The 25,464-nt window shown below is 42.8% G+C and overlaps 1 protein-coding gene and 1 long non-coding RNA gene across 4 annotated transcripts in view; one reads left to right on the top strand and one right to left on the bottom strand.

Moving 5' to 3' along the window:
• LOC124265745 (ankyrin repeat domain-containing protein 6-like) overlaps nucleotides 1-25,464 on the top strand; it is a 63,567-nt gene that overhangs the window by 27,922 nt on the left and 10,181 nt on the right. For both annotated transcript variants that reach the window (XM_046700569.1, XM_046700568.1), the window contains exons 4-9: nucleotides 7,133-7,231; nucleotides 9,145-9,243; nucleotides 12,316-12,444; nucleotides 13,732-13,830; nucleotides 16,473-16,571; nucleotides 19,799-19,900. In XM_046700569.1, coding sequence (XP_046556525.1) covers nucleotides 7,133-7,231; nucleotides 9,145-9,243; nucleotides 12,316-12,444; nucleotides 13,732-13,830; nucleotides 16,473-16,571; nucleotides 19,799-19,900 — 627 coding nt within the window. The remainder of the gene's footprint in view (nucleotides 1-7,132; nucleotides 7,232-9,144; nucleotides 9,244-12,315; nucleotides 12,445-13,731; nucleotides 13,831-16,472; nucleotides 16,572-19,798; nucleotides 19,901-25,464) is intronic.
• On the bottom strand, nucleotides 6,007-6,865 carry LOC124265748. Of its 2 annotated transcripts, none has more exons than XR_006895523.1 (4): nucleotides 6,783-6,865; nucleotides 6,631-6,732; nucleotides 6,513-6,580; nucleotides 6,007-6,177 (listed from the first exon to the last, which is right to left on the bottom strand). It is a non-coding gene; the product is annotated as an uncharacterized LOC124265748 (long non-coding RNA). The 2 variants fall into 2 exon arrangements; XR_006895524.1 differs by having other exon boundaries at nucleotides 6,631-6,698.

Genomic DNA, 25,464 nt, shown 5'->3' with positions numbered 1-25,464 from the left:
GAATACGGCTTATCACAGCGGAGAACCGCATACTCGTTCCAGAGGATAGTTGGATCAAGATACAACAAATGATCTCTCAAGTTCTACTCTCTCCGTTACCACTACGAGAATGGCAGAGCCTATTAGGTCTCCTCACGTCAGCTCAAGACATGACGCGCAGAGGAAGACTACAACTGCACCCACTACAGATTTTTGTGAACGCTCATTTACACAGTCTGGACCCCTTCAGACTACCAGACAGACTAAAACCATATCCACTATGGTGGACTCAGAAGTCGAATGTTTGCGGAGGAAACTACTTAGTAGAGCCGGAGTGCAACATCCACCTCAAAAATTGATGATCCATACGGACAACTCAACAGTGGCGTTCTACATAAACAAACAAGGATCAACAAGATCTTGGAATCTTCTAGACCTCAGCTTTCAACTCTTCAACATAATAGACGAACTAAACATCTATGTAAAAGCATGCCACATTCAGGGAGCCAAGAATATCTCGACCACATCAACCATCCCCAACAGAATGGATGTTACATCCAGAAGCATTCAGATGCATCATACAGACGATAGGATCTCCACTCATAGATCTATTCGCCACAAGATTCAACAATCAACTGGCGTTACATTCGTCTCTCCAATTCCCAATCCGCAAGCATGGGCGACAGACCCTTTAAGCATCCTGTGGGAAGGACTAAACGCTTATGCGTTCCCTCCTCCAGTGCTAATACCACAAGTATTACAGAAATTCAGGCAGACGAGGAACCTGCAACTGATTTTGGTCGCCCTTACTGGCCAGCAAGAATGTGGCTTCCTATTCTCTTACAAGGACTCGGAAAACCAAAACTACAACTCCCAGATTGGTCGAACCTATTAATACATCCTCACACCAAGCAAGTTCACAAGTATCCCAGGTTATTCCACCTACACGCATGGAGCGTATCACGACTTCCTTGTCGAAAAGAGGATACTCCGCCAGAGCAGCAAAAGCAGTTACACTAGCTTTACGCAGATCTACCCTTAACTTGTATGACGACAAGTGGCAAAGCTTTGAGAAATATGCATCGAGGAAAGGTTTCACAGCAATGAAAGCAACACATCCTCAAGTGGCAGAATATCTTTGTCATCTCAGACAAATAAAGAGATTAAAAGGTTCTACACTATCTACATACCTAGCGGCCCTAAGTTCAGTTATCACCATGAAGACAGGTGTTAAACTGACTAAAGTGCCAGAGTTACTGGCCTTACTACGCTCTTTTAAGCTTGAAGACCAACAAAAGAAATTTAAAGCGCCGGCTTGGGATCTCAACGTAATGTTACAGCATCTCACCAGTGATGCGTACGAACCACTAGAGAGAACATCTTACGAGTTTCTTTCACAGAAAACGCTATTTCTGAGCGCCTTGGCAACAGCAGCGCGGATGTCAGAAATACATGCCTGGACTTCGAACGAATACGTTTTGATACACATCACAACATAGTTCATCTGGGATTGAGATGGGATTTCATAGCTAAGAATCAACTGCCAGGTCAACCAGACAGACAATTCCACATCCCAGCATTATCTACAATCCTTGGGCCACAGGATATACAGGACCTATCCTTATGCCCAGTCAGAGCAATGAAAATATATCTACAAAAGTCTAAAACCAGGAGACGAAAATTCAAACGCCTTTTCATCCCCATATCGTCGGAGACACCCACAGAGATCTCACGTACTACAATATCAGTTTGGATGAGAGCAGTCATACTTCGAGCCTACAAGGCAGCAGGACTTGAGCCTCCACGAGCCTCCAATCCTCATGAAGTTAGAGCATTGGCATCTACACTTGCTCTACATGGAAACTGCTCAATATCCACTATCATGGAAGGGTGTTTTTGGAAATCGGAGACAGTATTTGCTAACCACTACCTCAGAGATATCGCTACCGAGGACGTCTCCGGTATTCACCAGTTTGGGCCTCTGGTTGTAGCACAACAACTGACGGTCCCGCAAAGGCGCTGAGATGTATCTCGCCCTTTTATCGCATGTCTTGCAAAGCTCATACCCCAAGGAATAGAGCTTATAGTCAATGTACACGTCTAGAACAGACTAGCATGAATATTAGACCCCGTACTTGTAAGGAATTACTGGTACACGGATAGGGTCACTGCTCCACTTGATACGAACATCAAGAGTTGGAGTTGCTTAAATCCACACGTATGTCTACAGAAGACAGAATTGATAAGTTATGGTCCCCCCAAATTCACCAGAAAATGTTCGACATGTGGATCAGCAGCAGTTCCCATGGGGGTAAATAGGACGTAAATTCATCAGTAGGAATCCAGAAGTGGCCTGACCCACCACCAGCTCTGTTGGATTCTACAAGCAATAAGTATGAGTCAGGATAAGGAAAAATATGTAATTTTCTGAATAAAATTGATATTTTATACTTATCCTGACTCATGAGGTGAGAACTCCCAACCTCCCCTCAAGGCACTCTGGATTTCCCAGTAAATCCGTGTGTCGGGCTGTGAAATACGGAGAGAGTGAAGAGCATGGGAGACAGGTGGCGCCGTTTTCCCGTCAAAACCTTGGGAAGGGAGATGACTCCTGGTAAGTGATTTTACGTCCGCTTTTTTGAAGGGAGCTTCAAAAGGGGATTCAAGTGTTCCACTAGCATTCGGAAGGAAAAGGAGACGAGCAATAAGCATGAGTCAGGATCAGTATAAAGTATCAATTTTATTCAGAAAATTACATTTTCAGAAATGTCACAGAGTCTTTAACACTGGTAATGGATAATTTGAGATTGAAAGATAATGGTTACAGAAAATTCCTATTATTTTGTGTTCATTCAGTATAAGGCAATAAGTTGTTATGTCGTATATTTCCTTGGCCAATAAATGGTGTGCATCATGTAATTTCAAGTCGCCCAAATGAACAAGTCTTTAATATCCCAAGGGAAATTTGGTGCACATTATGTACATTTTTCTAGTGTTTACAATCTTAAAGCATGTCTGTATAACATATTTTGAACTAATCCTGCACTACTTACTTCCTGCACTTATTGCTTACGACTCAAAAATCATGGCTTGCCAGATGATGTTAAAAGATGTAGAACTGCAATCACTTCCTGGTCTCGGATGCTACTCGTCTGCGCATGCGTCACTGGGAGGTGACGTCAGCCAATTTAAGATTATTGCTTTTCGCACACCTCGCTGTGGTTTGCCAGCTGATCCTTGTATCCTACAGGATCTTTGTTTGTAGTGCCTGACTAGGAAGCGCCTGGTCCAGACATATTGAGGCAGGGGTTTCGGCTCCCCCTCCTCACCTCTGACTGTTCCCGCAACAGCACAGTCACTCTCAGTTCAACACGACCTTCTAGTGGAGAACATAGATATTCTGACAGAGAGCTGTCGAATTATTCCCACAACCCGTCACAACGTCAGGGTTTCATTCTCCGATATCCTTAGTGCCGAAGAAAGGGTCCGAGAAACTGAGCATGATCCACAATCTGTCATATTTCAACGAGACCTACCTGGAAGTCTTCCACACTTTCGAAAGACGTCCCTCGAATACCTCAAATTTATGATATGAGTCAACGACTTCCTCATCAGCTCGGACCTACAGGACACATACCTCCATGTTCTATTACGCTCCAGCGACAGGAAGTACCTGTGCTTTAATTTCAACAATCAATATTTCCAATGGGCTGTCCTCCCATTGGTGGACTCACCCATCAAATGTCTGAGGAGGAGTCTCTTCGACAGAGCGAGCGCAGGATTACCAACTGTTCGTGGATGCCTCCATGCAAGTTTAGGGCGCTCATTTACAAGATCAGACAGCTGCCGGTCTTTGGTCAAGCCATCAGCAAAGTTGGCACATCAACAGTTTGGAGCTGGAGGCTGTGATCCTCGGTATCCGTCACTGGGCGCAACGGCTACGAGGAACTTGTCTTCTGGTAGCCATGGACAACACGACGGTGATGTTGTTCATACGGAAACAAGGGTCGACCCGGTCACAGTTTCTCCTCGACCAGACATTTCATCTGTTTCAACTGGTCGACGACCTACACATTCTTTTGAGAGTTTGGCACATTCCTGGGTGCCGAAAAATATTAGCAGACGCTCTGTGAAGGCCCAAAAGAGTTGCTTCAAGGAAATGGATGCTACACAAGTCACGCCCTGGGTTCTCCAAACATAAATGCCAAAATGCCAGAACTACAGGCCATGCTCCGTTCGTTCAAACTTGAAGACCAGAAGTTGAAGTTATGACCACCTGCATGGAATCGCAACACAGTCTTAGACCATCTCCGTGGTGCACCTTATGAACCACTTGAGAATGCTTCCCTTGCTGATTTGTCCAGGAAAACAGCTTTCCTTTTGTCTCTAGCGACAGCGGCTAGAGTGAGTGGGATTCAAGCCCTCGACCTGACTAGTTATGTTTGAACGTCGCCGTCATGGTTCTGTACTTATGGGACTTTGTTTGGATTTCATACCTAAAAATCAAGTACCAGGACAACCGGATCGACAGTTTTCTATTCTGCCATTATCATCTGTTATTATGTCCGGTTCGTGCGCTCAAAACTTACATTGACCTCACCAAAGGCATCCGAGGTGTCTGGAAATGGTTGTTTCTTCCCCTTTCCCGGGTCAGCAAAAACACAATTGCCTTATGGTTGACAACTACCATTCTTCAGGGGTATAAGGCGGCTGGGCTGGCCCCCCCTACATCCGCCCATCCACACAAGATTCGAGCACTTGCTTCTACTATGGCGCTTCACAGTAATTGCATTGTGTTGTCCATAATGCAAGGTTGTTTCTGGAGGTCGGACACAGTCTTCGCCAGTCATTATCTACGCGACATGGCTGTCAAGGACATCAATAATGTACACAGCTTCGCCAGTCATTATCTAGGCGACATGGCTGTCCAGGACATCAATAATGTACACAGCTTCGGACCATTGGTATTGGCCCAACAACTCACCATCCCCCGAAGAAAATGACTCTTTTATCTTGTGTTTTCCTTCCCACGGACCACCATGTGGGAAAAGAGTTGGAAACAACTAGGAATGTCAGTTAAGGAGAAACACTTGTGAACTCAAGTCCTTGCTGTTTAGTGCATGTCCTAAAGCTTCTAACACTTTAAAACTGTGTGGTTCTTTTTTCGTTTAAGACTCAGTCTTATTTGCGAATTACCACTGCTTGATCGTCACTCTCTTTACGCTCTTTCTTTCAGGCGCACTACCAACGTCTACATACACTGCACACAGGATATACAGATTGAGCTGGCTTTTGTTACATAAGCGAGGCAATCCCCTCAGATGACACGCCCACCCTCTTGCCTGTCGGATAAAGTGCAGGAAGTAATTAGTGCAGGATTAGTTAAAAATTTAGTAAAAACTAAATATTTTTTTATATTTGATACTTATCCTGCACTGCTTGGGATAAGGGCCCACCCTGCGCTTTTAGCTACCTCCCCTCATTGTTTGTCATCTGTGGGATTTAAGGCAATAGTCTGAGGTGGCTGACGTCACCTTCCAGTGATGCCTGCACAGACAAGTAGCATCCGAGACCAGGAAGTGATTGCAGTTCTACGTCTTTTAACATCGTCTGGCAAGCCACGCTTTTCGAGTCGTAAGCAATAAGTGCAGGAAGTAAGTAGTGCAGGATAAGTATACAATTATAAAAAATATTTATATTTTACTAATTTTAATGGGTTCCCGAGCAGTGAAGTTGTTATCGATAAAGTTTGTCTGTTTTGTACATTGTTACAGTTGAATTGTGTTACAGCTAAACCAATGTTGCAGCTGATGGTTGCGTTACAGCTAACCATTGTTACAGCTGATGGTTGGTTACAGTTTACCATTGTAACAGTTCTTTGTTGTGTTACAACTAAGCCTTGTTACAGTTGACTGTTGTATTACACCTAACCATTGTTACTGTTGACTGTTGTGTTACAGCTAAGCCTTGTTACAGTGTACTGTTGTGTTACAGCTAACCCTTGTTTCAGTGTACTCTTGTGTTGCACCTAACCCTTGTTACAGTTGACTGTTGTATTACACCTAACCCTTGTTTCAGTTGACTGTTGTATTACACCTAACCCTTGTTACAGTTGACTGTTGTATTACACCTAACCCTTGTTACAGTTGACTGTTGTATTACACCTAACCCTTGTTACAGTTGACTGTTGTGTTACAGCTAAGCCTTGTTTCAGTGTACTCTTGTGTTGCACCTAACCACTGTTACAGCTAACCCTTGTTACAGTTTAACCCATGAAGGTCCGAAGTTAGAATGTGCCTTCAGTAACCCTTGCTTGTCGTAAAAGGCGACTAACGGGATCGGGTGGTCAGTCTCGCTGACTTGGTTGACATATGTCATTGTTTCCAAATTGCACAGATCGATGCTCATGCTGTTGATCACTGGAATGTCTGGTCCAGACTCGATTATGTACAGACCGCCGCCATATAGCTGGAATATTTCTGAGTGCAGCGTAAAACTAAACTCACTTGTTAAAGTTGACTGCTGTGTTGCACCTAACCATTGTTACAGTTGACTGTTGTGTTACAGCTAACCCTTGTTACAGTTGACTGTTGTGTTGCACCTAACCATTGTTACAGCTAACCCTTGTTACAAATGACTGTTGTGTTGCACCTAACCACTGTTACAGTTGACTTTTGTGTTGCAGCTAACCATTGTTACAGTTGACTGTTGTGTTACAGCTAACCCTTGTTACAGTTGACTGTTGTGTTGCAGCTAACCATTGTTACAGGTGACTGTTGTGTTGCACGTAACCATTGTAACACCTAACCCTTGTTACAGTTGACTGTTGTGTTGCACCTAACCATTGTTACAGTTGACTGTTGTGTTGCACCTAACCATTGTTACAGCTAACCTTTGTTACAGTTGACTGTTGTGTTGCACCTAACCATTGTTACAGCTAACCCTTGTTACACCTAACCATTGTTACAGCTTACCAATATTACAGCTAACCTTTGTTACAGTTGACTGTTGTATTACACCTAACCATTGTTACAGATGACTCTTGTGTTACACCTAACCATTGTTACAGCTTACTAATTTTACAGCTAACCATTGTAACAGTTGACTGTTGTATTACACCTAACCGTTGTTACAGATGACTGTTGTGTTACAGCGAGGCAACACCGCTCTGCATCATGCAGCTATGAAGGGGCATGCTGACATCATGGAGACACTTATTAAGGCAGGAATACAGCTTGATGCTCAGGACAAAGTAAGTCATATTCAGGCCATGTCTCTCCTGAATTCCATTCCAATGTAAAAGTCTGCTACCTCACTGTCAGCTCAAGTGTTTCATCTTGCCTTAAATTGTCTTAATTGTTGACGGTGGTAGGTCACCTTACCTTACACTGACTAACTGATGACAGTTGAAGGTCACCTTACCTTACACTGACTAACTGATGATGGTGGCAGGTCACCTTACCTTACACCGGCTAACTGATGACAGTTGTAGGTCACCTTACCTTACACTGACTAACTGATGACGGTGGCAGGTCACCTTACCTTACACTGACTAACTGATGACAGTTGAAGGTCACCTTACCTTACACTGACTAACTGATGACAGTGGCAGGTCACCTTACCTTACACTGACTAACTGATGATGGTGGCAGGTCACCTTACCTTACACCGGCTAACTGATGACAGTTGTAGGTCACCTTACCTTACACTGACTAACTGATGACGGTGGCAGGTCACCTTACCTTACACTGACTAACTGATGATGGTTGTAGGTCACCTTACCTTACACCTACTGACTGATGACGGTGGCAGGTCACCTTACCTTACACTGACTGACTGATGACGGTGGCAGGTCACCTTACCTTACACTGACTAACTGATGACGGTGGTAGGTCACCTTACCTTACACTGACTAACTGATGATGGTGGTAGGTCACCTTACCTTACACTGACTAACTGATGACAGTTGTAGGTCACCTTACCTTACACCGACTAACTGATGACAGTTGTAGGTCACCTTACCTTACACTAACTGACTAACTGATGACGGTGGTAGGTCACCTTACCTTACACTGACTAACTGATGACAGTTTTAGGTCACTTACCTTACACTGACTAACTGATGACAGTGGCAGGATACCTTACCTTACACTGACTAACTGATGACGGTGGTAGGTCACCTTACTTTACACTGACTAACTGATGACAGGTGTATGTCACCTTACCTTACACTGACTAACTACTGACTACACCTACTGACTAATGTCAGTGGTAGGTCACCTTACCTTACACTGACTAACTGATGACGGTGGTAGGTCACCTTACCTTACACTGACTAACTGATGATGGTTGTAGGTCACCTTACCTTACACCTACTGACTGATGACAGTGGCAGGTCACCTTACCTTACACTTACTGACTGATGATGGTGGTAGGTCACCTTACCTTACACTGACTAACTGATGACAGTTGTAGGTCACCTTACCTTACACTGACTAACTGATGACAGTTGTAGGTCACCTTACCTTACGCTGACTAACTGATGACGGTGGTAGGTCACCTTACCTTACACTGACTAACTGATGACAGTTTTAGGTCACTTACCTTACACTGACTAACTGATGACAGTGGCAGGATACCTTACCTTACACTGACTAACTGATGACGGTGGTAGGTCACCTTACCTTACACTGACTAACTGATGACAGGTGTATGTCACCTTACCTTACACCTACTGACTAATGTCAGTGGTAGGTCACCTTACCTTACACTGACTAACTGATGACGGTGGTAGGTCACCTTACCTTACACTGACTAACTGATGACGGTGGTAGGTCACCTTACCTTACACCGACTAACTGATGACGGTGGTAGGTCACCTTACCTTACACTGACTAACTGATGAATGGTGTTAGGTCACCTTACCTTACACTGACTAACTGATGACAGTGGTATGTCACCTTACTTTACACCTACTGACTAATGTCAGTGGTATGTCACCTTAATGGGATCTATTGATGACTGTGGATGTTACAGTGACTTCTTGATAACAGTGAGATGTCTCTTTACGTTGAAATACAGATGGCAATTGTACTTCATCATATATTTTAATATGTTCATGGTTGGTGTAAGACAATGTTTACTCTCTTCATCTGTCTTCTTGAGAACGGTTGGACAGCGCTGCACAACACCTGTTATTGGAACTACCCTGAAGCTGTCAAGGTGCTGATTGAGCATGGATGCGATATCCATCTGAGAAATAAGGTTAGGCGTTTTTAACTACCACTTTAGTATTTCCAGTTGACTAACAGCTTGGTCCCACCACTATGTATATACAGATCAACTCAGACCAAATGTAACAGTTCACTCATCCAAAATGTCTCGATGTTTTGGTGTGAGATTTTCTGTTCAGGGGTTAAATGCAGTTGTTTGGTTGACGTTTTGTGTCTTTGCCACTGTAAGCATGGCAGTGCAGTTTAAAATCACAATTCATTGACTATTGTAATTAAAAACATTTCCTGTTATATGTCACAAGACAATTCTTATAAATAGATCCCTCTAACACTTACTTGCCTTTTTACTGAAACCTGTCGCTGAATCCACCAGTTTTTGCTTGAATAATTGTCTAAGGATTTGTGTTGTCTTTCGTCCTCTGAGCACTATTTGCAAGAGTTATTCTATTTTCTTCCTTTAAAAATGGATACATCTGAGGGCAATAAATATATCTGTTTCTCTCTTTCGGACACGCAAAATTGTTCAGTATGTAGGAAGCTCATGTTCTTCGAGGATCTACCAGGTGATGCCTGGGAATCAGAAGATACACCATGCTCCTTGTTTCCCACTACCAGACATGTCAGCCCCTGTCACTGTCAGCATTTGAGAAGTACACATTAGTAAGGGCAAGAAACTGCAAGAAAAGAAGATGGCTAAGAAGCTGCATACCAAAACACCGGCCAAAGTACCCACTCAACTGAAACCATCATACTCATAGAGCTAGGCATCCTCCATGTCCCATCTGATCTAGATATGCTCCATCCTACTTCAGAGGCAGTTGCACAATCTTTCAGACCTTTGACATCTGCTCTCTATGGCTACAAGTGGTGTCAATTCCAGCAGTGGAGAATAAGATACAGAACTGCCAATATATAACTATACCTATGATTGCGGAATTTCTACAACCAGTACATCTTAGAAATGACTTACATCTTCTGGGATTGACCCTATGCTTTGCCAGCAGGCAATGCTCTTTTGAACTGGAGAATATCCACAAACAATGAATGACTATGAAATGGGATTTGTCAGTGGTTTTATCGAAAATTTTGCACCATATGTTTGAACCCATGGACAAAGCAACACTATCCCATTTTGCTTGGAAGATTGTTTCACTTTGCCACAGCCTCAAGGGTGTTAGAGCTACATGCACTGGATGTCAGGTCCATTACATTCCCTAAGCATCCCTCCAGAGTCATGATCAGAGTATTACCCGTTTTCCTTGCCAAGAATCAGATATCTGCTGTATAGTAGGGAACTCTAGGACAACTAGTGTTTACTATCCCTTCTCTTGCTCCTAGGCTAGACAGGGACTTTCATGCCCATTTAGAGCTCTAAAGTGGCATCTTGACAAGACAAGAGGCTTTTAGCTGAGGACATTGAAGTCTATGGATATCTTGCCAGGATCAGTCGGACACAGATTTAAAAGTACAGTTTCAGCAAGGATCAGGAAAACTATTAAGTCTGCTTATGCCATGTAGTGCAACCTCCCACTTATGGGTCATTCTGGTTACATGTGATCAGAGCCATTGCATCATCCTTAACATCATGTAAGACAGTGTCCATTAACAGATCATGTCTGCTTGTGTGGGCATCATCGACCAGCAGAGAATCTTGACTGATAGAACATGCTTGCACAACAAGCCTAACATGGAGTTGAGATTGAAAAATATGATGTGCCGTTGTGATGGATATCCAATGATCGAGGGAAAACAAAGCACCTTTGAGCAGTTGCATGTATGTATGTAACCGATAGTGACATCATCAATGACGTCATCCGAAGTACCGCTAACCGGGAGTGACATCATCAATGACATCATCCCAAGTACCGCTAACCGGAAGTGACTTCATCAATGACATCCTCCCAAGTACCTTTAACCGGGAGTGACATCATCAATGACATCATCCCAAGTACCGCTAACCGGGAGTGACATCATGAATGACATCATCCCAAGTACCGCTAACCGGGAGTGACATCATCAATGACATCATCCCAAGTACCGCTAACCGATAGTGACATCATCAATGACGTCATCCCAAGTACCGTTGACTGATAGTGACATCATCAATGACGTCATCCCAAGTACCGTTAACCGGGAGTGACATCATCAATGACATCATCCCAAGTACCGTTAACCGGGAGTGACATCATCAATTACATCATCCCAAGAACCGCTAACCGGGAGTGACATCATCAATGACGTCATCCCGAGTACCGTTGACCGGGAGTGACATCATCAATGACATCCTCCCAAGTACCGTTAACCGGGAGTGACATCATCAATGACATCATCCCAAGTACCGTTAACCGGGAGTGACATCATCAATGACGTCATCCCAAGTACCGTTAACCGGGAATGACATCATCAATGACATCATCCCAATTGCAAGTACCGCTAACCGGGAGTAACATCATCAATGACGTCATCCCAAGCACCGTTAACCGATAGTGACTTCATCAATTACATCATCCCAAGTACCGCTAACCGGGAGTAACATCATCAATGACGTCATCCCAAGCACCGTTGACCGGGAGTGACATCATCAATGACGTCATCCCAAGTACCGCTGACCGGGAGTGACATCATCAATGACATCCTCCCAAGTACCGTTAACTGGGAGTGACATCATCAATGACATCATCCCAAGTACCATTAACCGGGAGTGACATCATCAATGACGTCATCAGAACTCTCTTTGTCATCATCTGAGGTATCATTAAGTGTTCCCACAACCAAATGCAGGTCTATTTGTCTTGTCAGTAAACATCCTCATTTGTCAGTAGAATGGTTGTTTTCCTACTCCTTCAAGCCTATGCGGTATTCTGAAATCAAGTTTTACGTATGCGTAAGAGTTTTGTAGTATTATCAACAATTACAATAATTCTTAGAAGGAAGTAAGACAACACAAGATGCATTCACACTGTATATGCTTTTCCATAAAAATCATCATGACCAAAGGCCCCCACCCTGCAACCCCACAGACATCCCACCCTGCCATAGATTATGAACAGTCCCTAAGTTCACCCTTGAACATATGTATAGCATCAACTGTGTCCATCTGCAGGATAACCGAACAGCTCTTCATGAAACAGCACGTTCAAAGTGCACTGATGGCCGCAAATTGAGTGCTATCACCCAGCAGCTTGTGGCAGCAGGAAGTGATGTCAACGCAAAGGGCAGTGACCTTGGGGAGGTACATGTCTTCTATGTAGTTAATATACAGATCATAATAAGAATGTATGCCGCACTCAGCAATATTTCAGCTATATGGTGGTGGTCTGTAAATAATCGAGTCTTGACCAGACAATCCAGTGATCAACAGCATGAGCATCGATCTGTGCAATTGGGATACAATGACATGAGGGTCAACCAAGTCAGTGAGCCTGACCACCCAATCCTGTTAGTCACCTCTGACGACAAGCATGGATTACTGAAGATCAATTCGAACCTGGATCTTCACATGTCAGGTATACAGGGATGGGGATGTACATATATAGTATGAGCAGAAATTATTGAGAATTTTAGGAATATGTTTAATTGGATTTCTAGTATAAACAACCTTGACCAGCTATCAAGTGCTTGGTTTCATTCAAGGGAGACAACTCCGTTAATCCTTTTTCATTAGTTTGTGAAGAGTTATCCTCCTTTTTTTACTTGCTAGCGGACTACATTTTCAGTGATCCTCAGTATGGATGATTTAGAGAAGAGGAAGTTGATTTTAGAGTATTATAACAAGGACATCAGATCAGCTAAAGTGATTTCAAGTAGAACAGGCATCCCTTTGTCGACTGTTTATCGTGTTTTGAAAAATATTGCAAATGGATATGGCATTGAGCACCAGGGAGGCGCAGGTAGGCCAGAAAATTGACTGTCGGTGACAGGAGGCGGCTTGGTATTCTTGTTTCTAAAACAAACGAAGGATTTTAGAAAACTTAAGGCTGGATATGATTGATAGAGGAACTGTGGCTGTCTGTAAGGAGACAATTAGAACTGAGCTGCATACAATAGGTTGGCAGAAAAGTCGAGGAATTCCATCACCGATCATGAAACCTCAACAAAAGGAGCGAAGGTTGAACTGGTGCTTACAGCATAGAAATTTTAACTGAGACAATGTGATTTTCTCAGATGAAAGTTCTGTGTGGCTGTTTCCTAATACACTGAAATTCTGGACCTAACAAACTGAAAAACCTTCACATCAGCGCCCAAAGTACAGTCCGAAATTTAACGTGTGGGGTGGCATATCTGTGTTAGGGGCAACGCCCCTCTGTGTATTGAAGGGAATATGGGATGTAGATTTGAAGTGATGTATGTGTACAGTAATGTAAGCATAAGGGGATGTAGGAATGCAAAGAAGTGCTTACACAAGGATATAGATATATGGGGACATTATTTTTTTCCAAACAATTTTGTATCCACCAAATTCATGTCTTTAAGGTCAAAATATACTTTCAGGTCATCAAGTCGAGCATTTTTTCTTCAGGTTGATTTCACTGCACTAATGTTTGCTTCCTACCATGGGCACCCGGAAGTGGCCACAGTGCTGATAGAGACAGGGTGTCACCTCAATGACTGTGGCTCAGTGAGTACCATGGAGTAGCACCACCATATCACAGAGACCTACATCACATTAGAGAACCACCTACTCACCCCATCACACAGATATTTACATCAGTTTAAGGAGGACCAACTACTCACCCCATCACACACAGACTTACATTAGTTTAGAGGGGACCACCTTGTCACCCCATCACATGATGATTTACATTACTTTAGGGATTACCACCTGGTCACCCCCTCACACAGAGATTACCATTAATTTAGGGAGGACCACCTGGTCACCCCAGCACACAGAGATTTACATTACTTTAGGGAGGACCACCTGGTCACCCCAGCACACAGAGATTTACATTACTTTAGGGAGGACCACCTGGTCACCTCAGCACACAGAGATTACCATTAATTTAGGGAGTACCACCTGGTCACCCCAGCACACAGAGATTTACATTACTTTAGGGAGGACCACCTGGTCACCCCAGCACACAGAGATTTACACTACTTTAGGGAGGACCACTCAGTCACCCAATCACACAGAGATTCACATTAATTTAGACGGGACCACCTGGTCACGCCATCACACAGAGATTCACATTAATTTAGACGGGACCACCTGGTCACGCCATCACACAGAGATTTACATTAGTTTAGGGAGTACCACCTGGTCACCCCAGCACACAGGGATTTACATTAGTTTAGGGAGGACCACCTGGTCACCCCAGCACACAGGGATTAACACTACTTTAGGGAGGACCACTAAGTCACTCCATTACACAGAGATTTACATTAGTATAGAGGGGACCACCTGGTCACCCCATCACATAGAGATTTACATTACTTTAGGGATTACCACCTGGTCACCCCCTCACACAGTGATTTCCATTAGTTTAGGGAGGACCACCTGGTCACCGCATCACATGATGATTTACATTAGTTTAGGGAGGACCACCTGGTCACCCCATCACACAGACATTTATATAAGTTTAGGGAGGACCACTGAGTCACCACATCACACAGAGATTTCCATTAGTTTAGAGGGGACCACCTGGTCACCGCAGCACACAGAGATTTACATTACTTTAGGGAGGAGCACCTGATCACCCCAGCACACAGAGATTAACATTACTTTAGGGATTACCACCTGATCACCCCCTCACACAGAGATTTCCATTAGTTCAGGGAGGACCATCTGGTCACCGCATCACATGATGATTTACATTAGTTTAGGGAGGACCACCTGGTCACCCCATCACACAAAGATTTACATTAGTTTAGGGATTACCACCTGGTCACCCCCTCACACAGAGATTTACATTAGTTTAGGGAGGACCACTTGGTCAACCTCGCACACAGGGATTTACATTAGTTTAGGGATGACCAACTAGTCAACCCATCACACACAGATTTACATTTGTTTAGGAAAGACCACCTGGTCACCCTATCACACAGAGATGTATATTAGATTATGGAGGACCACCTGGTCCCCGCATCACACAGAGATTTACATTATTTTAGTGGGGACCACCTTGTCGCCCCATCACACAGAGATTTACACTACTTTAGGGATTACCACCTGGTCACCTCATCCCGCAGAGATTTACATTAGTTTAGAGGGGACCACCTGGTCACCCCATCCCGCAGAGATTTACATTAGTTTAGGGAGGACCACTCAGCCACTCCATCACACAGAGATTTTCACTATTTTAGGGATTTCCACCTGGTCACCCCATCACACAGAGATTTACATTAGTTTAGGGAGGACCACTCAGCCACTCCATCACACAGAGATTTACACTACTTTAGGGATTATCACCTGGTCACCTCATCACACAGAGATTTACATTAGTTTAGAGGGGACCACCTGGTCTCCCCATCACACAGAGATTTACATTAGTTTAGGGAGGACCACTCAGTCACTCCATCACACAGAGATTTACACTACTTTAGGGATTACCACCTGGTCACCTCATCCCGCAGTGATTTACATTAGTTTAGAGGGGACCACCTGGTCTCCCCATCACACAGAGATTTACATTAGTTTAGGGAGGACCACTCAGTCACTCCATCACACAGAGATTTGCATTACTTTACAGAGCACCACCTAGTCAACCATCACACAGAGATTTACATAACATTAGAGAGACTAATATCAACCTAAGCTAAAGAGATCTAGCTTACATTAGAGAGACCCTCTTTATCTCTCAACACAACAGACATCCTGTGTCCATTTGAGGGGACCACCTAGCTACCCCTTACTACAAAGATTTAGATTATGTTAGAAAGGACAGTCCTCTAACTCCATATAATAGCATCCAACTTCACATGAGAACATACTTTTAGTGATTTCTATGGTGTGCAATGCCATGACTTCAGGTAAAACTGACAGTCTACCAAACCACAAGGGCGAGGGGACCATCAAGCCACTGGAAACCAAAATTGCTTAAGAGGGGCTCAGTCTTTAACTGTACAAAACAGAGACCTACATTACATATGAGAGGACAACAGAGATTGTACAACAAGATTTCTTGATGGTCTGCATTGTGTAGGTCAGAGAGATCTCACATGACTGTTGACTGACTGATTGAATCTCTGTTTAGGAATGTCTCCTCTAACATAGATTCTGAGTATCAAGGAGACTGTATGACACTGTTATAACATGTACTTTAGAACTGGTGGACATCACTTCACTGGGCAGCTGACCGTGGTCAAGAGGAATTAGTGTACATCCTACTTGAGGCAGGGGCTGACCCCACGAGGAAAGGAACTGTAAGTATCTCTTCTGCAGAAAGGAACTGCAAGTACCTCTACTGAAGCTATGAACAAAGGAAGCGTAAGTATCTCTTCTGCAGAAAGGAACTGCAAGTATCTCTACTGAAGCTATGAACAAAGGAAGCGTAAGTATCTCTTCTGCAGAAAGGAACTGCAAGTATCTCTACTGAAGCAAAGGAAGCGTAAGTATCTCTTCTGCAGAAAGGAACTGCAAGTACCTCTAGTGAAGGTATGAACAAAGGAAGCGTAAGTACCGCTACCAAACCTAAGAAAAAAGAAACAATAAGTGCGACATCAAACCACATGAAAAAAGGAACAGAAGGTCTAACCCAAATCAACTGTCATCCAATAATAAATGCCACCATAAAGAATGGAAATAATAGTCTTGTATATATAATCCTGACCCATACCCCTATTATCTAGTGCTGACTGTTTCTACAGTCACCTTCACACTGCCCAGTGTGCGAAATAGCCACTGGCCTGCTAGCCTGTGGCTTGTAAAAATCCAGTCAGGCCAGTAAATCTCCAGTCACTGGCCCGACCGGCTAGTGAAGGTTGGAGTCATTTTGCAAATATATCACTCACTCCAACTTGTGAAGTTATAATACACTTTTAAATCATGCAAGATTATGGCCTCATAAATATGTTCATCATATTAGCAGATTAATGCTGAAAGCCCTGTCATGCCAACAATATCTTATTCTCATCTATTTTTGCAATCTTTTGCTTCTTTGAGAGGCATTTTAGAAGTTGTATAGATGAAGGAAAACCAAGTTCTATGGATAGTCAACTTCTTTATTGCAATGAGTGCGACATTTCGGAGTAGGCTGACCTACTCTCTTCAACTCACAATTACCATCTCAGTGTAAATCAACTCATTCTGTATATCGTTTTAATCACTTTCACTCTGTACATCAACCTACTCTGCTCAAATCACTAATTAGCAATCCAATGTATATCAACCATGTCAATTGTATCTACACACTATGCAGCTATGTATATATTCTCCATGTTACAACTCTTTGTATCACTTGCTTGATAACGGTGTTAGTACCTACACCGAAACGTCGCACCCATTGCAATAAAGAAGTTGACTGTCCATAGAACTTGGTTTTCCTTAATCTTTTGCTTAGTTTCTTCATTCAAATTTCGGGTTAGTGAATTATTTATAGGCTAGTAACTTTCAGGCATAGATAGCCCAACTGGCTAGCGAAATTTGGAAACTATTTCGCACACTGACATTGCCCATGTACCTAGTGGCTGCTGTGAGTCTACAAGTAACCCTGATGCTATCCAATGTACCTAGTGACTTCTGTGAGTCTACAAGTAACTCTGATGCTATCCCATGTACCTAGTGACTTCTGTGAGTTAACAAGTAACCCTGATGCTATCCCATGTACCTAGTGACTTGTGTGAGTCTACAAGTAACTCTGATGCTATCCCATGTACCTAGTGACTTCTGTGAGTCTACAAGTAACCCTGATGCTATCCCATGTACCTAGTGACTTCTGTGCGTTTACAAGTAACCCTGATGCTATCCCATGTACCTAGTGACTTGTGTGAGTCTACAAGTAACCCTGATGCTATCCCATGTACCTAGTGACTTGTGTGAGTTTACAAGTAACCCTGATGCTATCCCATGTACCTAGTGACTTCTGTGAGTCTACAAGTAACTCTGATGCTATCCCATGTACCTAGTGACTTCTGTGAGTTAACAAGTAACCCTGATGCTATCCCATGTACCTAGTGACTTGTGTGAGTCTACAAGTAACTCTGATGCTATCCCATGTACCTAGTGACTTCTGTGAGTCTACAAGTAACCCTGATGCTATCCCATGTACCTAGTGACTTCTGTGCGTTTACAAGTAACCCTGATGCTATCCCATGTACCTAGTGACTTGTGTGAGTCTACAAGTAACCCTGATGCTATCCCATGTACCTAGTGACTTGTGTGAGTTTACAAGTAACCCTGATGCTATCCCATTTACCTAGTGACTTCTGTGAGTTTACAAGTAACCCTGATGCTATCCCATGTACCTAGTGACTTGTGTGAGTCTACAAGTAACCCTGATACTATCCCATGTACCTAGTGACTTGTGTGAGTTTACAAGTAACCCTGATGCTATCCCATGTACCTAGTGACTTCTGTGCGTTTACAAGTAACCCTGATGCTATCCCATGTACCTAGTGACTTGTGTGAGTCTACAAGTAACCCTGATGCTATCCCATGTACCTAGTGACTTGTGTGAGTTTACAAGTAACCCTGATGCTATCCCATGTACCTAGTGACTTCTGTGCGTTTACAAGTAACCCTGATGCTATCCCATGTACCTAGTGACTTCTGTGAGTCTACAAGTAACCCTGATGCTATCCCATATACCTAGTGACTTGTGTGAGTCTACAAGTAACCCTGATGCTAGTGACCTACAAGTAACCCTGATACTATCCCATGTACCTAGTGACTTCTGTAAAGCGTAAACAAGTAACCCTGATGCTATCCCATGTACCTAGTGACTTCTGTGCGTTTACAAGTAACTCTGATGCTATCCCATGTACCTAGTGACTTCTGTGAGTTTACAAGTAACTCTGATGCTATCCCATGTACCTAGTGACTTCTGTGAGTCTACAAGTAACCCTGATGCTATCCCATGTACCTAGTGACTTGTGTGAGTCTACAAGTAACCCTGATGCTATCCCATGTACCTAGTGACTTGTGTGAGTCTACAAGTAACCCTGATACTATCCCATGTACCTAGTGACTTCTGTGCGTTAACAAGTAACCCTGATGCTATCCCATGTCCCTAGTGACTTCTGTGCGTTTACAAGTAACCCTGATGCTGTCCCATGTACTTAGTGGCTGTTGTCAGCTTCAAGCGACCCTAAAGCTAACTACTGTATCCAGTGCCTGCAACTGTCAGCAGTGACCCTAACCACTATTTCCAGTTCCTATTGTAAGTCTAGCAGTCACCACTCTAACTTCTGTATCCATTGCCTGCAATAAGTCAGCAGTGACTCTGACCCTGACCCTGACTTTGACCCTGACCACTTTTTCCAGTTCCTGTTGTAAGTCCAGCAGTGACCACTCTAACTTCTGTATCCATAGTGGGTTTTTGTGTTGTCCAGCTCAGATTGCTGTTACAAAAAATCAGTGGCAATAGATTTTATTACATTTTACATTATCAAATGATACATTGATTATGTCTGACTGTAATGTTGTTGTGCAGCGAGGAGAACTTGCCGCAGATCGCGCCAGAACTGATGACTTGAAGGAAGTTCTGAATAATGCTGCCAACATGTATGAGGAACTGAAGGCATTAGAAAAACAGGTTAGGAATTTCAGACACACCAAGGTCCAAGGTACACTTTGATCTTTCTTTACAACAAAATACACTGAAGATCTTTCACAACAAGGTACAACTCGATCTTTCTTTTACAACAAAGTACACTGAAGATCTTTTGCAACAAGCCATACTTCAAATCTTTGTCTTAATACAGTGCACAGAAATAGAAACTAAACTTGATCAGAAGACATTTGAACTACTGGGGATGAAATGTATCCTTGATCTAGATGACATGATTGAATGGAATTATACAGATACATTAAATAATTTTGAGACTCTTATGTCCATCTGGGTAGCATACAACCATCTATGTATATATATTAAAATATTGTATCACTTATTATTCAAAAAGTAAATCTTTTATTTTCCAACTCTCTCAAACCCACCAAAGACACTTTCAACACAATATTTCAAATTCAAATGGAGAAATTCACCTGAAATTGTGACAAAGGATAAAGATATGTAGCGCTAAAGATGGAGGTTCATTGTAGCAAATATACAGATGTGACACAGGAACACAGTGTCAGCAATGGACACTTATGTGTGTCATCAAAACGGAAATAATCTATTTTTTTCCTGACTCATATGTTATTGCTTATCTCCCCTTCTCTTCCAAGGTTCAGTGGAAACCTCTGTGCTATTGTTCCCGATGAACAGTTTAAAAATAGCTCACCTCCTTCGGCCTCTGCCTTTCCCACACCAGCGTCCCACATGATCAACCCCCAAGTGTCACTCTCTCCATAATCGCCTACCTGAACAGTTGGTTGGTCTCCTCTGTATCCTATTTCAAGTTACTGCTCGTTTATTTGGCATTAATATTCAAAATTTTTACTTGTCTACTGTTTATACATTAATTATACATCATATTGATGGGTCCTTTTCATTGATCTGTGGCTAAATTTACTATCATTTCTGTTTGTTGCAGGGCGGTCCTGTCAGATGAAATCGTGCCTTGTATGCACATACAGATTATCACATTTTGATCCTCACCCTGCGTGCTCCACATGTTCAGCTGTCACATGTTATGTCAACTCTAGATGTAGATATTGTGTGCATCTTTCTAACTACGAGTTTGAGAAATATCATTTATATTTAATGAGAAAAAAAATGGATAAAAAAAGGCGGGAAAGCTCAAGGGTAGCGGGGGGATATGCAACATTTACAATCAGATAATGAATTGGCTTCCATTTTTTCCCCAGGGGATATAAGCTTACCTGTATAGGTTAACTCAACCTCATTTCAGTCGGTTCTGGAGATTCTCGGGGGTTAACTACTAACAAATCAGGTTCCCTTATGCAGTTGTCCCTGGCTAAGAGAAAAGTCCCGGTGGGGACGGAGTCTGATCCCTTGGGGCTGGCGAAACTATGAAGTTGTCACAAAAAATTCATACATATCTTCTTCCAAGAAATCGTCAGCAGTAAAAAGAATGCAAGACAACCCCACTACATGCAGGCAGGCAGTACAGAGGTCATCAGACCATGAAGAGTGTAGACCGCCGCCAGTCCTGGAGCCAGAGATATTAATCACACATTTACTGCCGAGACAGTCAACTAGATAGCAGCAGAACAATTCACAGATGCAGACGTTCACGCAAGCATCACCCCAGATGTCAGCATTCGTGCAAGCATCACCCCAGATGTCAGCGTTCGGCGCAAACATCACCAAAGATGTCAGTGTTTGCGCGAGGATCACCCCAGAGTCCAGCGTTCCCACAAGGATCACACCAGATGCCAGCCTTCGCTCAAGAAAATGACCATATCTTATCAACGTCAGCGCAAGCCACTAAGTTCGCGCAAGGAATTTTCAAGAACATACATTCGGACCTTAACTTATCCCAGAGACAACCTCAGAGGTTGGCGAAAGCACAACACTCCTCACAGTCTACACAGACTCATTCCTTCACGCAAGCTCAACAAGTTGCATGCACTTTCATTCAAGCTCGACAAGTTGTGCAGCCAAGGAAACAGAGACAATGCAAGCACGCAAGCACATAACCCGATACAACAGTCATAATTGGTCGCTTCTATCACTGAACAAGTTCTCAAAGCTATAGAACAACATCAACAACATCCTCTTGTTACATCAGACATGGATAGACCTATCAGCCATTCTACACCGACACACACTTTTGACGAGGAGTTTTAGCAAGATATATCAGCGTTGCATCGTCTGACGAGACTAGTCAGGAAGAAATGGATGCTTCTATTTACGATAATGAAGATTAATTAATCTGGATCGCGGATGGGTTGGATTTCCTCACCTACTAGGAACTCTTCACTGGCGAACACATACTGCATTCAATAGGACGATATTGATACACTCACCATCCCTCCTATGAAGCTGGTATCTCAAGTTGAGGAGAAGCTAAAATTAGCGTTCGCGAAAGTAACAAAGTTACAGGGTCTGCAAACTCCTACATTCAACTTTAAGAAATTCCTGGTACATAATATGGAGGTGTTCAACAAAACTCCAGAGATTGATGAAGATTTCTCCCTGATGAGTGACTGTAAGATGAAGTCTTATAGAATTGAAGATAAGAAGTTGGCACAACTGGACACTACTACCAGAAGGGGCTTCCACAGTTCAGCAATGTCCAGAGCCATTAATGAAGCAATGTTGAACACTCTGAAGAACCCTTAAAAGGAATGCAAAGGATGTTCCTATCAGCGATGGTTGCGCAGAAGAGATATCACGAAACTATCTCAGACCACATGGCTTCTACATGGGCAGGCTTAACCCTCTTACGGCGTCAAGGTCTTCTATCATCATGTCATTGGTCAGATCTCTACACCAAGCCTTTGCTGGGCAAACAAGGGGTGCTTCTAACCTATTTGACGGGGCAATTCGGAGGGTCAACAAGGAAGTAACGCAGGACTATAAAGACCAAATGCTCATTAGATCGGTCCAGACAATGAACTCTACGTTCAGACAGTCCATGCAGAGACCCAGATTAATGCAAGTTTGCGGGAATTTAGAAGGCAAAAGATAAGAAACTCAGACCAATTAGAGGGTCGAGATCATCTTCCTTTCATAGACCAGCTGACAACGCTGGAGGCCGCTCCACCAGAGGGAGAACATCAAGCAGCTCCTACTCCCGTCATTGAAGGATGGGTTCGGGAACGACTGGTCTCTTCCACTCCCAGCCGTTCCCATAAAACCTTCGACTGTGGACGGACATTTAATGACTTCCTGGGAAAATTGGCGATTCCTGCAAGATCCGATCGTGAAGCCTGTCCTGCAAGAAGGTTACCAAATCCAGCTAAAGGCCACGCCTCCTCTGACAAGGTAGCTGTCAACTATACTGTATCCAGAAACTCTAAGGGTCAAGTTGACAGAGGCCATCGACTCACTACTCTTAAAAGGAGCAGTAGAGATTCTACAGCCACATGAGATATCACCCGGGTTCTACTCACCAATACTCAAAGTGCAAAAGAAGAATTCCACAGAAAAGTTTCGTCTCATTTACATTATGAAGGATTTCAACCTACATAACCTACTGAAGCCCGAGAAATTCAAGATGCTGAATCTGCTGGAATTAAGACATCTCGTAAAACCAAATGATTACTTGGCCAGAAATACAGGCCACACACCAGTTGCTGTCAACATACAAGCAGACGTGTTGTCCAGACCCAGCAAACCGTCTCCGATGGAATGGATGCTACATCCAGAGGCCTTCCAACTTAACTACTGATACAGGATCAAGGCTGTCCATTGATAGACCTGTTTGCAACAAGATTCAACAGCCAGATAAAGACGTTTGTCTCGCCAGTTCCAGACTGGTCCCTAGACACTTAACCTTTAGCCTGCTGAATTAATTTTAGCATAAGGCGTTGTAAAGAGGGTGGGTGATTTCAAACAGTTGGTGTGTCATTAAAAAAGGGACAACTGAACCAATATTTGCACATTAATACTAGATTGAAAAATTAACATAAGTATCAAAAAAATTTCCTGATATTTTCAAACACACGTGGGTTAAGGACGAAGGGAACTATAAAAATGTCAATTTTCGTAAAGTTCCCTGAATTAAGTGATCGTAGGTGAAATGACTTTTGTATCAGGAATCTGTTTAGATCGTAAAATAAGCACTTATTGCTTTCATCTATCAATTCCCCGATATCTCAAATATAGCGGAGTGAAAATCCTATTTTTTCATTGGAAGGCACCAGCACGAAGGAAAGGTATGAATTATAACAGGAAAATATCGTACGCAAAGTTTTGTCAAAATACATTTGTATTTTCGTGGTGATCGTGTCAATTGCTGAAATGACCATATTTAGTTTATTTTAATGTGTCATGCCATACAAAATGCAGGACATAATAAAAGACGTTTACGCATGCTACAACTCAAGTTTCAGGGGGTTTGGTTCCATATATTTCATATTCAAGCAGATTTACCGGTCTCATAGTGCAAGCAGACGAATCAAAATCAAACAGGGCACGCTTCGTTGGACACAACTTCAAATGTTGCTTTTTAAACCCCAGTAAAGTTGATATTTCATTCGTATATGTGTTATCGAACGAAAGCCGGTGATCTCCTTTGTCGGTGGGTGTTTGCATTGCTATTTTCAGTTTATTAGTACGCTAAATAAACGGTAAGAAAGATCACTCATTCGTTGGTTTCTCATTACTTTTCAACTCGCTGTGCGCATGCGCAGAGCGTGTGAAAAATATCCACTGGCATGCTTCCGGTTTAGTCGTATGTTTATCGATAGTGTAAATGCACGGTAAATAACAGTTGTTATGAAAATGATTTACGTTGTGACAACTGTTCATAGCTGAGTACATACTTCCATTTGCCTCTGCTATTCAATAATTGATGTCCTATTTTGGTTGCAATTCCATCAGAGATGTGTTTGTTTAGACGTGAGAAGGGGATCTGTGAGAAGGACGAGATGTGTTTATACAAGAGCTTGTTAACATAACTTAAGCTATTTATGTAACTAATCCCGGCCTCTGTTTCATAAATCAACTGGGATCAGTTGTATCAGATATAAAACTATATATTTGTTTTGATTTTTGTTTTCTTTGGAGTGTTTACACTATCGATAAAAATACGACCAAACCGGAAGCATGCAAGTGGATAGTTTTCACACGCTCTGCGCATGCGCACAGCGAGTTGAAAAGTAATGTGAAACCAACGAATGTTCACGACACTGTTCAGGCAAAGGTTGCCGGATGTGAGGTCACACCAAGGGAGACGTCAACTGATTCATTCCTTCATTACAGGAATTCATTTATTACGTTTGCAGCACTGAAATTCGTCTATTACTTTCAGAATAAACAAAAAAATGTAAATATGATAAATCATACTGGATAACGACGTGGCTTTGGCGATAAAATTCGCATATTTCTAAACCAGTTTGACCTTCAATGCTCCCGTGACCCGGAAGCGGTAGTTCTGATTTGTGTTTGTCAACACGAAATGGAAGTTTGTCAGTATCATTTATTTGAAGAATTATTAGACGAAATACCACATGTTGGTCATTCTAACGACTATTATGAGACTATCATTGATCATAGATAATAGTGTTATGGAGAAAAATTGAACA

The sequence above is a fragment of the Haliotis rubra genome, unplaced genomic scaffold (assembly GCF_003918875.1).
Source record: "Haliotis rubra isolate DU_JTF1 unplaced genomic scaffold, ASM391887v1 Scf991, whole genome shotgun sequence".
Classification (NCBI taxonomy): Eukaryota; Metazoa; Mollusca; class Gastropoda; order Lepetellida; family Haliotidae; genus Haliotis; species Haliotis rubra.
The sequence above is the reverse complement of the archived record's forward strand: the minus strand, read 5'-3'. Positions and strand labels throughout refer to the sequence as shown.